General features: G+C 44.5%; 1 protein-coding gene across 1 annotated transcript; it reads right to left on the bottom strand.

The window, feature by feature from the left end:
- Window positions 1-2,048: 2,048 nt before the first annotated feature.
- ZWILCH (zwilch kinetochore protein) lies at window positions 2,049-12,838 on the bottom strand. Its single transcript, XM_066636148.1, has 16 exons — window positions 12,766-12,838; window positions 12,376-12,491; window positions 11,449-11,645; window positions 10,800-10,879; window positions 10,486-10,656; window positions 10,061-10,132; window positions 9,494-9,587; window positions 9,262-9,314; window positions 8,763-8,868; window positions 8,024-8,103; window positions 6,514-6,670; window positions 5,485-5,513; window positions 5,135-5,271; window positions 3,189-3,284; window positions 2,983-3,101; window positions 2,049-2,137 (listed from the first exon to the last, which is right to left on the bottom strand). Exons 1-16 carry the CDS (start codon window positions 12,784-12,786, stop codon window positions 2,049-2,051), a joined length of 1,617 nt encoding a protein of 538 aa, XP_066492245.1. The 5' UTR covers window positions 12,787-12,838.
- Window positions 12,839-13,654: the final 816 nt, after the last annotated feature.

Here is a 13,654-nt window from a genome sequence, read left to right as displayed (position 1 = left end):
ATAAAAATAAGTTGTTTGGTCTTTGAGACTGAGGGTGGAGATCTTGGCAGATTAGCAGTTAATGAGATGAGGAACAAGGAGTAAACATCCCACTAGGGATTTAAATGCTAGGCGCAGGAGCTGGTAAAGGAAGTGAGGCATCACTCATTGGAAGTATGTTGGCTTCTGAAGAGGCCTATCACAGACAGTAGGTGAAATGTAAAGGTAGTACTCATTTTTAATTGACCTTGGCTTTAAACTTGATAACCATTTAATTATTAGATATTTCCTTTGGGCCAGTGCTGGGAGAACCAGACAACTTCATCCATTCATTCAGCAAGAGTACCTTTTAAAAAGAAGCTGCCACTATAAAGGCTTTCAGCCTCAGGTTGCATTTCTGTCCTGCCTGCCAGACTTCCATGTCAGCCAAGCATTGATGTCCACAGGGCTCCCTTCCAGGCACTGGCCAGGCCCAGACCCCTTAGCTTCTGGTACAGTAATGTCCCTTCAGACTAGGCTCCTCCAAACCCTGGCCTGGGGGCCAGATCCAGGGTTTGGGATAAGCCTTCCACTCCATGAGAAGAGCTTGCCGTTCTGTCTCCACACTGGGACGCTCTGGGCAGTTGCATCTCCCTGGACATTTTATTGCCCAGCCTTCTGGGAGGCCAGGCAACAGATACAACCGCTCAGAACATCCCGATGCCCACCTCTACTCTGAACACAAACAGCGTGGAGGCAGAATGGTAAGCTCCAGTCCAGACAGGGACCAGTTTTCTGTTGGACAGCAGTCATAAGTTTGGTGATGGCTGCTTCAGGCCACAGCCCAGGGCCCTTTACATGGATACCACAATCTTAGAAGAGCTCATCCCACTGTCTCCTTCCCTCACTATGAAATCAAAAGTTAACAGGCTGCCTATAAAAATTTTTCTAGAATACTAATAAGATTATCCAAGAAAAACTAAATTCTCAAGTTCAGAATACCAGCTGAAACCTCACTTGCTCAGCACCAAAAACATCAGGTTACATTTGAAGGAAGTGACTAAGCCCCACTGAAGTTGATCATGACTAACTTGTTTCCTTTTGGTTTCTATGGGGCTCAGTCTGCAGTCCTATGCACACTGCTTGAGAGTAAGTCCCATGGAATTCAGTGAGACATACTTCCAAGAAGACATGCATAGGATTGTACCATTAGCCAGTGCTTACTTTCTTTGACAAGAACCCATCATTTGCCTCTGTTTGCCTCTAAAATCCAAGTTTGTAAAGATTTTAGCTGATAAAGCTGATGGGACAATGATAATTGATAAAGTGATGTTGTTTTAACTGTCTTTTTATTAGGTTGTTTCAGAGATAGGGACAGTGATGCTTGTGGGCCAACTGTGTGGTAGGCTTCGAGAATGGCTTGCTAAGCCTTTCTGCTTGTACAGTGCTGGGACCTTAGCAGTCTAAATTACTTCTGAACCACTGGGCAGAACCACTGCCCACACCATTGCCTAGAGATTCCTAATTGAAATGCAGGGAAATGGAAGTTGACTGATTTGGGGTTACTTTGAAGCATTAAACTGCAATCCTAACCATACTTTCCTGAGAGTAAGCCCCATTGAACAAAATAGGACTTACTTCTGAGTAGACCTGGTTAGGATTGTGTGCTTTAAATACGTGACCTGGCACTGAAAGCAGATGTGTCTCTCTCTTTTGCTGCTGCTCAATTCCCTGCGCCATGCCCAACAACTTGTTCCCAATGTTCATTGGCAGTCCTGGACCGTCTCAGGCTTTTGTGTCTAAGTACTGAGATGGCAAGTACTGTGAATGAGGGAGCACAGGCAGCATTACTGTGCCCTGTTTGGTAGCCAGCACACCATGGGCACTCTCTAAATCTTCACAGAGAGTAGCATGTATGCCCCCTTTAAGACTCCAATGCTATCGTTATAGACGCTGAACACCAAATAGTGTTCTTAAGCCACAAAGTGGGTCCTCAGAATACAGAGGGGACATCCACATTCTGCTCGTCACAGCTTCCATTATTTATTTATTTAATTTATTTTAAAAAAACATCTACACAGTATATTTTTCTATGTAAAAGCCACCTGACTGCACTCAGCCAGGGTAATAAAACACGTCTCCTCTTTACTATCACAAGCTTCTCCATTATCCAGGGGACCTGCAAGACCAAAGAAAGTAGTGACAGGCCAAGAGGAAACAACAACAAGGAGTTTGTACGCTAAGCTGCCTTGGATGCAGCAGGACAACACCGGAGTTATGCAGGATGGAAATTTCTGGTTAAGGAAGAAGAGGATACAGTCAGCCCTCCTTACCTGTGGATTGGAGTATCCACAGATCTCAAGCCCACAGTTGTAGGGCCACAGCACTTCCAGACATGACTGGAAGTTACCAAGTGCCTTCCAGTTGCATCTGGGAGCCCTTCAGTAAGTAATTGCGGTGCTGTGCAGCCATGACACACCCTCCTGCACAGAATGAGGTATCCACAGGGGATCCTGGAACAGATCCCTTGCAAACACCAAGGGCCCCCTGTATTCTGCAATGTGTAATTCTCCCCATCCAGTTCCAGAGGCTTCTAGAACCTTGATTGGGAAGAGAAGCCCTCTCAGTTGTAGAGGAACAATCAACTAAAACCTGAGCACTCAAGAACATCAAAACACTTTCACCTCTTGAGCAGCGAGGAGCAGAAAAGGACAGGACACACAGGTTCTACTTCTTTCCGAGAGAAAAACACTCTTCACCTTCCCCTGTGCCAACTACCCAGGGGCTGTTTCTTTTGCTGAAGCACAAGCCTCTGTGCACCCACCCACTGTAGCCCCATGCTACAGCCTTGACTTCTTGTGCCAGCCCTTCCCAAACGCCATTTCTCCACTGCTCAAAAATGAGATTTACAATAACAAAAGTCTGTTTGGAAGAAGGAGAATCCAAGACAGGCTACAGGTTATGGCAAAGGCACTCCTTTCTTCCCCACCTTGCACTACACTGCAGCCCCTCAAAACAACTCACCCACACTGCTCAGGTTCAGGTGTGTGGCTGGAGGACTGGTGCTCAGCTGCCAGGTTGTTTTAACCCTTTTCTGCCCTTGTCCACTGCCGATTTCAACTCTCCATATTTGGGGATAAGCACTGAAGGAGAAAGAAAACAATTCTTAAGAAGTGACAATGGAATCAGACCTCAGGTTAGAATGGCAGCATTTTCAGCACTCAACTTACTTTTGGCAGAACTCCCGCACAAAAGTTGACCTCACAGGCAGATGAAATGTGTGCCTTTCATTCAAAGGGTTTTCTTTGTAGTAGCTCACACAGGACCTATGATGAAGATGGTTATGTAAACAGTGCAGGACACATTTGGCTGCTACAGCCCTCCCCAACTAAGCACAGCTCCACTCTACAGTTGGCAAAATGTAGAAGAGGCAAAGAGCTACTAGCTATACACAAACCAAGAACCATCTACTGGGAAAGTACCCAGCTCAGGCCTCATCAGTGCGAATGGGAGTTGTGCAAGAACACAGCTGAGCTAAGGGACTGCCCTTGGTTGCAGGAAAATATCCTAAGGCTCCAGTTCTTTGACCAGTTTTAGCTTTCTTGATAAAATAAGGGGATGAATTTAAAACTAAATTCATAACTAAAATAATAAAGAACCAAACGCTGCTCTCCTTCTCTAAACAAGAGGGACTAAAAAGCATGAAGTGAGATTTGGAGTGGGGGGGCGCATATGTTGATCACACCTAGTGCTTACTCTTCTAACCTTCAAATATGGGGGGGTGGCTCTGTAGTATACCAAGAGCAGGGGGTAGTCTGCCCCAGGTGTCAAATATACCCAAGATATCAAACGTGCTACTGAGCGGCCAGAAGATCTGGCCTCCCTTGGGATCCTGAGATGGAGACCAGGTCTACCCTTCACTTTGAGAAGCTGCTCAAAGGGTAAGCCAGGCCTCCACCTCGAGATCTCCTGGTGGGGGCCAGGTCTACCTGAGGCTTCAAGTGGCTGGCCCTGAGTGCCCAATATCTTAGGTATGCCACTGGAGCTTTTAAGGTCTTGGAGCATTGCCTGGAGGTGGTTGGGAGCTAGATAAGGGCTAACAAACTGAAACTAAATCCCGACAAAACAGAGGTTGTTTTGGTCGGGAAATCCACAATGCAGGTGTTGGTTTGTGTGCTTGTTCTGAAAGGGGTTTCACTCCCTCTGCAGGAACAAGTGCACAATTTGGATCTCCTCCTGAATCTCCAGGTGGCAGCAGTGGCCGGGACCTTTTGCCCAACTTAGGCTGGTGCACCAGTTGCAGCGGTACCTGAGTTGGTTGAACCTGACACCAATGGTCCATGTCTTGGTAACATCTTGGCTAGATTACCGTAATGGGTTCTATGTAAGGCTGCCCTTGAAGATGTTCCAGAAATTGTAATTGGTGCAAAATTTGGTGGATGTGTGGTTGCTGGCCCCAGCGATTTGACTCTACTGGACCTCTGCTCTAGGGAGAACGCTGGATGCCGGTTCAGTCTGGGGCCTAATTCAAGGTGCTGGTTATGACCTTTAATGCCCTGTGCAGCTCAGGGCCAGGGGGCTTGAGGGACTGCCTTCTTTCATATATTCCAGCCTGCTCCCTCAGATCATCCAAAGGGACTCTCTTTTGGATGCCACTCGACATAGGTGTTCACTGGTGGCACCATAGCTGCAGAACTGCCTCACTCCCCTTAGATTCGAGAACTGCTTCCTAGATGTATTTTTTTGTGTTTGTGTTTTGTGTAGTGACTCGGGTAGTTAGGACAGGTGGGGAGAATATTTAACTACAGAATGGTGGGATAAGAATTCATTAATTAGTAATAATAAACAACAGCTTAGACACTAGGGAAAACAAAATGTTCCACACGTCTCTCATTTTTAAGATGCTTCTGTGAAGTTCTATTTCTTGGTGGCGATTCCTTCATTTCAGTCTGAGATTCTCTTGAAGTCCCTTGCAAGTGCAGAAAGAGTGTGCAAGGAACACAATCTTGGCCAAACAGGACATGGAAAACTCGGCACCACACCAGCAGTGGTCTTGCAGTTCCCAACCTGATCCCTCCAATAAGATGGTCATCTTAATCTTACATCTTCCAACTATTCAAGAGAATTTCCTTGTCCTTGCTATTCAAAACAAATCTGCTAGCAAATAATCAATTACCGGGTCAGAAAGATGAGATTCTCATGATCAAGGTTCAGAAGTTCCACACAGTTGGCCACTATTTCCAGCATATGATGGAGTTTCTGAACACAGTGAACCTGCTCCTGCAGATCAACTGAAGGAGAGATGAAGCAGTCCTGCAAGAAAGGAAAGATGCCAAGGAAGTAGCAATGGCCCATGGATAACAGCTGCTCAGCAGGCCTGGACGGCTGCGTTAAACAAGGGTTCCACCTGAACACTTAGCCCATGCAGAGCAGGCCGTTTAAGGCAAGCAAGACCATGCCCACAAAGTGACAACTTTAGTTCTGCTCACATCAAAACATCAGAAAATGTTTTTGGAAGCATCTTACCAGATGACTGGGTGTTGCAAGCTCCTTTCCTGAAACACAAACATAAGAGCAGACCTGCCAAACCAGATCAAAGATTCACCAAGCTCAGCCCTTCAGTGGCTGTCCAGATGCTTCTGCAAAGGGCCCACAGGAAAGGGAGGGAAGTTAATCGTCTTCCCCATGGTTTGTCACCAGACCTGGTGTCTAAAAATCTCCTTCCTATGGACAAGGAGGTTCCCTACAGCCATTATAGCAAATAGCCACTGAGTGACATCTCCTCTTTCATGAATTTGCCTAGCCCCCCTTTCAAGCAACATAGGCTAGGGGCCATCAGAGTGTCCAGTGGCAGTGAATTCCAGAAGTTCATGACGCATTGTGAGAAGTGCTCCATTTTGTTTGCCCTGAATCTCCTGACAACCAGTTTCGCAGAATAACACAAAGTTCTCACATTACAGGAGAGGAAGAGAACCTTGCTTGTGTTTAGAGATACCCCTTTAGATTTACTTTATTAACAAAAACAAATGGTGAGGTTACACCAAAAGCAGTGTAGCGTCTAAGCGGGTAAAATGCTGAAACAGAAAGATAACTGAATAGGAGCCAAGCCATAGCAGAGTTTTAGTTTCTACTATGGGAGGAAGGAAGGAACAACCACTTTGGAACAGAGACCTGCAGGCTGTTTGCTGAGAAACCTTGTTCAGGAAGAAGAACCACTACTTGCCAGCTTAGACACACAAGCAATGCATATGGGGACAACCCAGTGGGGATGCTCAGCATCTAGGTAAGCAGCAGGCTCAAGACGCCCCATGGATAATTAAACCCATGGCTGGAGCCCTCAGAGGACCTTCTGGATGTGACTGGAAGTCACCGCCATGAACCGGAAGTGCCTTCTAGTTGTGTCTGGGAGGCCTTCTGAGGCCCTCCAGCAGTGGACTCAGCATTCACTGATACTGAAATCTGGCATGGGAAAAATCTGAAATCTGGAGAGAGAGAACACATGGCAATGTGGATTCAGCCACCCCCACTGTGACTGCTACCCAAAAGCAGACTTACCAACAAAATAGCTGACGTAATCTCTCCTCATTTTATCCACCCCAATTTCAAGAAGCATTTGAACTGGAGTGTTGCCACTGAGGTCAACTGACTCTGCACTTCCGTGATAAGACTGCTTGATCAGCCTGCTCAGTAAGCTGTTACTTCCTTGGTGAATCTAAAGACAAACAGGTCTTTAAATATCTTAGGATTTCAGCACAAAAGGTTGTTTGACATAAACCTTTTCCTGAAGACCATTCAAATTAATTGCTGTTTATCTTGCATACTTAGCCCATTTCTGCCCCGTCCAGAGGTGTATATTATTATTATACTTTATTTTTACCCCGCCTTTTTCCCCGCAGCGACTCAAGGCGGCTTACAAACAAGGTTAAAACAAGTTAAAAACATAATTTAAAAGCAGGTAAAAACATATCATAGAAACAGTAGTCAGATAAAAAAACTAATCAGGTAACATTTGATACCTGTTGCGTTTATGCAGTGTTGGGCAGAAATGGCTTAACAGTCTGATCACTTAGAGAAATCACTTAAAAATTAAATGAACTGTACTCAATTAGTTCACATACTGCCAACCCTTCACTAGGTGCAGAACTCAAAAGTTTGGCAATTCCATATTCTCTAGCTCTAGTCTGCTTTCCTTATTTCAGTAATTCCTAAATTCACATATAGATTGGTAAGAAGACTGCTAAAAACGGTCTTTGCGGCACTGCTCATTCTGTGAACTTATCTGCAATGCTGGTGTAGAGAGCATCTCTACCCTATTGCAAAACTGTTTTTGTCACAAGTCAACATGGATAAACCAGTGATGAGTTCAGCTCTGGCATCCCAGTGTTGCTGCAGTCAAGTTGTGAGGGAAGGACAGGTGCCTACACTCCTTGAGACAGTGAGACCTACACTCCTTGGAGGCTGCCTGCTGAAAGGAAAGCTGGCCTCTTAACCCAGCGATCTTCAAGGTTTTTCTTCTCTATGGTCTTCATCCCTTGCGATGTCACTTCCAGTTTCCAGGAGACTTTTCTGGGTTCTGCAGCTCTTTTCACAGACAGAGGGACAGGCAATTCATTACTACAGACAGTTGCCCTAGAAACAGAGCTGCAGAACCCAGAAGAGTTTCAGTTATTTTCAGCTGCTGCACTCCAAACTCCCATGGGACACCTGCCAACCTTTCACAGCACACTAATTGAAAATCATGGTCTTAATGAATGGATCAAAACTGTCTTAGGTTGCAATACTATGCACGCTTTCCTGGGAGGAAGTCCAACTGAATACAATGGGGCTTACTTCTGAGTAGATGTGCCTAGGGTTGTGATTTTAGACTTGTCTGTAAGAACTACATTGATTATTTAAGGCCCCCACCAATTAATTCACAAGTAAATTTTAATCACTCAAAGGCTGCAATTATATGTAAAATTTATTGGGGTGTTTTATTTCCTTCTGAGTAAACAATTGAGGATGAAAATGCCTTAGCTAACTTAGCCAATCAATGAAAGGCTCCAGTTCCAGAAATCATACATACCCATGTCTGCAGTTCACCTTGCTGGAGGGATTTCATGATCAACATGAGACATTTCACCAAGTCTTCATACGAAGCAACGTCTTAAGGGGAAAGAAGTTAGGCTTTATTTTACTCAGTGAAAAGCAGCTCATAAGAACAGACCTGCTGGATCAGGCCATAGGCCCATCTAGTCCAGCTTTCTGTATCTGACAGTGGACCACCAAATGCCTCAGGGAGCACACAAGACAACAAGAGACCTGCATCCTGGTGCCATCTCTGGCATTCTGAGATAACCCACTTCTAAAATCAGTTGGTTGCACATTCACATCATGGCTTGTAAGCTGGGATGGACTTTTCCTCCAGAAATTTGTCCAATCCACTTTTAAAGGCATCAAGGCCAGATGCCATCACTACATCCTGTGGCAAGGAGTTCCACAGACTAACTACACGTTGAGTAAAGAAATATTTTCTTTTGTCTGTCCTAACTCTCCCAACACTCAATTTTAGCAGATGTCCCCTGGTTCTGGTGTTATGTGAGAGGAAAAAGAGCATCTCTCTATCCACTCTATCCATCCCATGCAGAATTTTGTATGTCTCAATCATGTCCCCCCTCAGGCATCTTTTTTCTAGACTGAAGAGCCCCAAACACTGTAGCTCAAACACAGACACAATTTTAAGTAAGAGAAAACTGTATAAACACTACCATTTCTGTTACAGGTTGAACCTGTTAAAAAAAAATACCATGCAGAAATAGACATACTCCTCCATATTTTGCACCACAGCTGCTCAACAACATCAAGGTCTCCTCTTCTACTAAAACGTGCTTTCATGGAGCTACAAACTGTAGTAGAGTCATCCTGGAGGGCCTGAGGGGGGAGAAAAATACATTTCAATGCAGTCCTTCAATTTAAAGTCACAGATGGTAACGCAATGTCAAGGACATACCATTAGACTGCATCTTAAGTACATACACCTAGAAGAGGAGAAGCCAGATGCGGTCTACAGAAGATCCCCATACAAACACAATAACATCATGATTCCGTATTCCAGCATTAAGGCCTTCAACAATCACTGGGTCATTCTTTAGTTTTATGGAGAGTATCAAAATGCTTTCTCCTTTCACAGACCAATATTAAGGCAAGATAAATAGTGAAAAACACCCAGGATCATGTCTAGAGGTCACATCCCAGCTGATAAGACTATGGATTGAAACTGTTGCCAAGTGACAACGTGTGGATTTCCTTCATGGCCCCACGTACTTTGGCATCATGACCGTTCAGTGTCTTTACTCCGTCCACTTCGTCCTTTAAGTCTAAAGAAGAAGAGAGGATGAAATTACCTGCCTGTGACAAGACACACTTTGCAGAAGAGCAATAACCTGGCAAGAGCACCAAGGACATTTGCTGAGCCCAACTCTCTTATCCTCATTGGCATAGTGAGGTATCAGCCACATAAAGATGCTCTTCCTTCATTGCATCACCACAAAATTACCTCTCAAAAGTTTCTGCACCAGTTCAACAGCTGGTCCTCTCTCCAAAGGCTTAGGCCAGTCAGCCTGGCCAGTCTTCAGGCACTCTGCCAAACCCTAGCAACAAAGCAGAAAAGCCCAGAGTGACGGGCGTGGGGTGGGGTTTACATTCCAACCTATAGCACAGTATTTATGCTCGCACATTGTGCAACCCTATGCTCCTGCAGGGCACTCTGGACTCCATGGGTCAGGCACTTTTGGAAGTCTACTGAGAGCTGCATCCTTAGAAAAGGAGAGCTGCAACCTCAACCACTGATGTAAAATTGCAAAGCCACCTTTTCCACAAAGTTGTAAATTGACTGATGAGCATGTGCATTATACTTGCAGGGGCCCTTCCCAGAACATAAGAAAAGCCCTGCTCAATCAGGCCTTTGTCCAGCATTCCACTTTCCATAGTGGCCCACAAACCACAGAGAAACTCAGACTTTTGTCTCAAGCAATATACTCCTAGTTACATTTCAAAACGAATAGTTCATTAAAACATGCTAAATCGCTTTCTTCTAAATGAGAAGATTTACAGTTATACTTACAAGGAGAAATTGTAGTTCTCTGTTCAGCTCATATACAGAACTCAAAGGGCTCCCAGATGCTATCTGAATCTTCTGAAATTTCCACAAACACCACTTTACTGGCACAGAAATATTATTTGCTCTAGCCCAATGAAGATCCGTTGACGCTTCTCCCCACCCTTCACCTCCCTCCAAGCCCTTGCACCAGCTTGCCTGCACTGGCAGGAGTCTGGTGTCCATCTTTGTGTGGACCCAGCAACTGACCATTTTTGGCAGTGGCCAAGCCCTGCGTGTTGGCCTCATTGCATTCGCGACGGCCGTAAAACGGTTTATGCCAACAGAACTGTGCATTCTACCAGTGTAAAGGTCCATTAGGAGAGAGCCGTAAATCATTTAATCTAATCCACACTTTACTGCTCCGGTTATGACACCAGTGTTTTCCTTACCAGTGTAGCAGCAGAAGTGAGGAGAGGTGTCTGCAGTATCTTTGTGACCGTGTTCCAAGTAAAATCAGCAAATATATTCCTCTCTAATGGAATAAGGGAGTCTTCCAGAGAGATGGATTCCAACGAGGTGCCTTCAAGGAACTTGTAACGGGCAAATCCTTTAGTAGTCAGCTAGAATAAAAAAGCTTTATTATGGAAGCCTGCTATTCCCAAAGGTCAAAAATTCAGGAGCAAAGATATTTCAAGCATAAGGTTAAGACGAATCTATTTCCATCATTTGTAGAGCTGTGAATGAAAAAGCAAGAGGAACTCACATCAGAAGAATGATGTCTGGCTCTGTGAGTTTCTTTCAGTGTTTCCAAATCTGCAGAACAGTTTTTGTACGATACTGGGCCTGAAAAAATAAAACCAGAATTTAGCAGGAAATCTTCTAAGCATTTCCAAAACAGTCAACTTTCATCAGGCTTTGTTCACAGGACAGCCATGACCCTTGGGATATCACAAAATCCCCCTTAAAACCAGCAGGAACCACTCAGATCCTACGGCATCTGCCAGTAGTGAAAAAAGCTCCAAGAATAGCCCAGATGATGCTCCACTTGGTGGCAAATAAGGTATCTGGCAGCCAATAACACATTTCTGTAAGGCTGAGTCATTCATGGTAGCAGGACAAATGGATCCACCACAACTAGAATAAATAGCTATGTTTTCAGACTGTCACTTGAATTAAAAGTGATTGTTTTCTATATTACATGCAACATTAATTGTGCCAATAGTCACATCTGGAAAGGCACCTTTTGTTCCACATGGATTCAAGTTGCTTTCTCCAGAGTACAAGTGCCCTCCCTACATTTTAAATGAGCTTTAAAAATTATGTGCATTATTGGCAGGCTTCCATTGCTTTCTTTCCTCACTCAAATCTGACAAGGGGCTTGCTGGGAAACGCCAACCAAGAGAAAACCTCACCATTGCATGTAATAGTGTGAAGAGTAACTCCTGCAAGTTTGTTTCCAGAGCAGAGAGGTTCAGCTCCTAGCCATATAGTTTGCTGGGGGTCAGAGCAATCACATCTCACCCACAACGGAGGAAGCGGTGCTGGGTTGCTTATTTTTAGATGAGTCAAATTTGGATTTTGAGACAGTGTATAGAATGAAATCAGCTGCCTAAAAATAAAAATAAAGTTGTTAAACTGTCAGAATTCAACAGTGACACAACTAGTTAACTGTACCTGTGCCGCGTGAGGTTATAAGGATGACACATTCTTTGTTAGGGGTCAGCACATGTATTTGGTCGTCTCAAATCATGACTAGCAAATAGCTAGTAAAAACCATTCTGTTTGTGCCAACTGAACCAAGGCCTTTCTTTGAGAAGTGGCAACTGACAGTCTATGGAATAAGTGATTTGTTTTCACCATTAGATGGAAGTTTACAGAGAGAGCTAATAGCTTGTTTTAAAAATTGTAATCCCATCTCACTGAGGAGATATTGTCTAACAACAGCAATAAGATCCCAGAAACAGGAGATGCCATTGCTTGTCTCCTCCTCTTCCCCCTCCCCCCCTCACAGAACAGTGGGTGTTAAATGGTTGGGGTAAGCAGGAGGGCACAGTCCAGCAGATCCAAGATCTTTCCCAGGCCCCTGCTTTCTCAGTTAAGTGGCAGAGTTCCTGCTCTGAATGCAGAAAACTCCAGATTCAATTTGAGGTATCTCCAGCTATAGGGATCAGGCAGCAGAGAATGAGAGATGTCCACCAAAGACCCTGGTAAGCCCCTGCCTGACAGTAAGCCAGAGGGCCCAATGGTCTGACTCAGGCCAAAGCAACTTCATGTGTTTGTAACCTTCTCTTTGTTCACACGAATGTGAGTTCTTTTAAAATAGGCGAAGATAAACAAACCTTGCTCGTGAAAGGGGTAAAGCGAGCAGTGCCGAATCCTCTTTCAGAGAACCTCCAGAAATGCAAGTTCCATCAATCTCCTGCTCTTCCGCATAGCTGGTTTCCTCATGTGGTCTCTGTGAGAATCAGTAATTGTGTCAGGAGGGGCAGAAAAACACATGCAATGCGCTGAACAATGGACTGCTGCTTTGGAAGTTTGGTGGCTGTCAGAATACTGCAAAATTTGTATCAACACTGACTTGAGAATAAGCCTTATGAACACAGTGTGAGTTACCTTCAAGTAAACATACACAGGCTTGTTCATTAATTGCTGTTTACCACCCTGGGAGAGCACAGTTCTGAGAAGCACGGTAAAGACATTTGTAGCGGAATAATCAATGCCCAACATACCACTCTTTCCACAACAAACATTGCACCGCTTCCGATCCAAAAGCTCTCCAAGAGATCTGCACATCCCCCATCAGTCAGAAAGCACTGCGCATCACCCTGGCAGAACAAAACAAAACCAAAACAATAGTTTCTGATCTTCTAAAGGAAGAATTTCTGCCAACAAAAGAGCTGAACACTTTCAGCTACTTTCTGGGAATATAAAAGTAATCAGGGAAAAAGGGATACACACATACCTCAAAAATAAACGGTTCTTTGCTGATATTTGCTGTTCCTTCCTCATAAACTCTGGAATGTAACAAAGCATGTTTGTTTTGATAATTTAACCTAAGTTATTTATTTATTGTGGGTTTGATTATTTAACTTAAACCATTTATATGTCATTTTCCCAAAATATAAAGTAGGGTGACAAGACAGTAAAAATCAGGGTGAGAATAAAGGATTGGTGGCTGCACTCCTTCAAGAGCTTGCCTGGGAGTGGGTCTGTTGAACACATCGGCACTTACGTCCAAGTAGACATGCCTGGGACTGCACTATCTGAATGATGGGGTTGCCAGAACATGAAATTTAAAGTCACAGAGACCCAGGTTCAAATCCCTCCCCCACTCAGCCAAAAATTTCAACAGGGTGACTTCAGGCCAATCATTTTCTCACTTTCTCAGCCTAACCTACTTTGCAGGGGTGCTGAATGAATTTTAAAATACGGGGAATAGGCAGCACAGAGACTGGGCAGCTTTGGACCAACCACTTTAAGAAAATAAGAAGAGCCCCACTGAATCAGGCCACTCTAGCCTAGCTTCCTGTATCTCAGTGGCCTCAGGGAGCACACAAGACATCCTGGTGCCACTCCCTTACATTGGGCATTCAGAGACAGCCTACTTCTAAAATCAGG

Source organism: Tiliqua scincoides, chromosome 8 (assembly GCF_035046505.1).
Source record: "Tiliqua scincoides isolate rTilSci1 chromosome 8, rTilSci1.hap2, whole genome shotgun sequence".
In the NCBI taxonomy this organism is placed as follows: Eukaryota; Metazoa; Chordata; class Lepidosauria; order Squamata; family Scincidae; genus Tiliqua; species Tiliqua scincoides.
The sequence above is the reverse complement of the archived record's forward strand: the minus strand, read 5'-3'. Positions and strand labels throughout refer to the sequence as shown.

Excerpts from the sequence above, each read along its gene's own strand:
- ZWILCH (XM_066636148.1), bottom strand. The coding sequence starts at position 12,786 with ATGTTTGTTGTGGAAAGAGTG. Across the intron at positions 8,104-8,762 it reads GTGGTGCAAAATATGGAGGA|ACGTTGCTTCGTATGAAGAC; the intron begins GTATGTCTATTT and ends TTTCCCCTTAAG. Across the intron at positions 3,285-5,134 it reads AATCTCATCTTTCTGACCCG|GTCCTGTGTGAGCTACTACA; the intron begins GTAATTGATTAT and ends TCTTCATCATAG.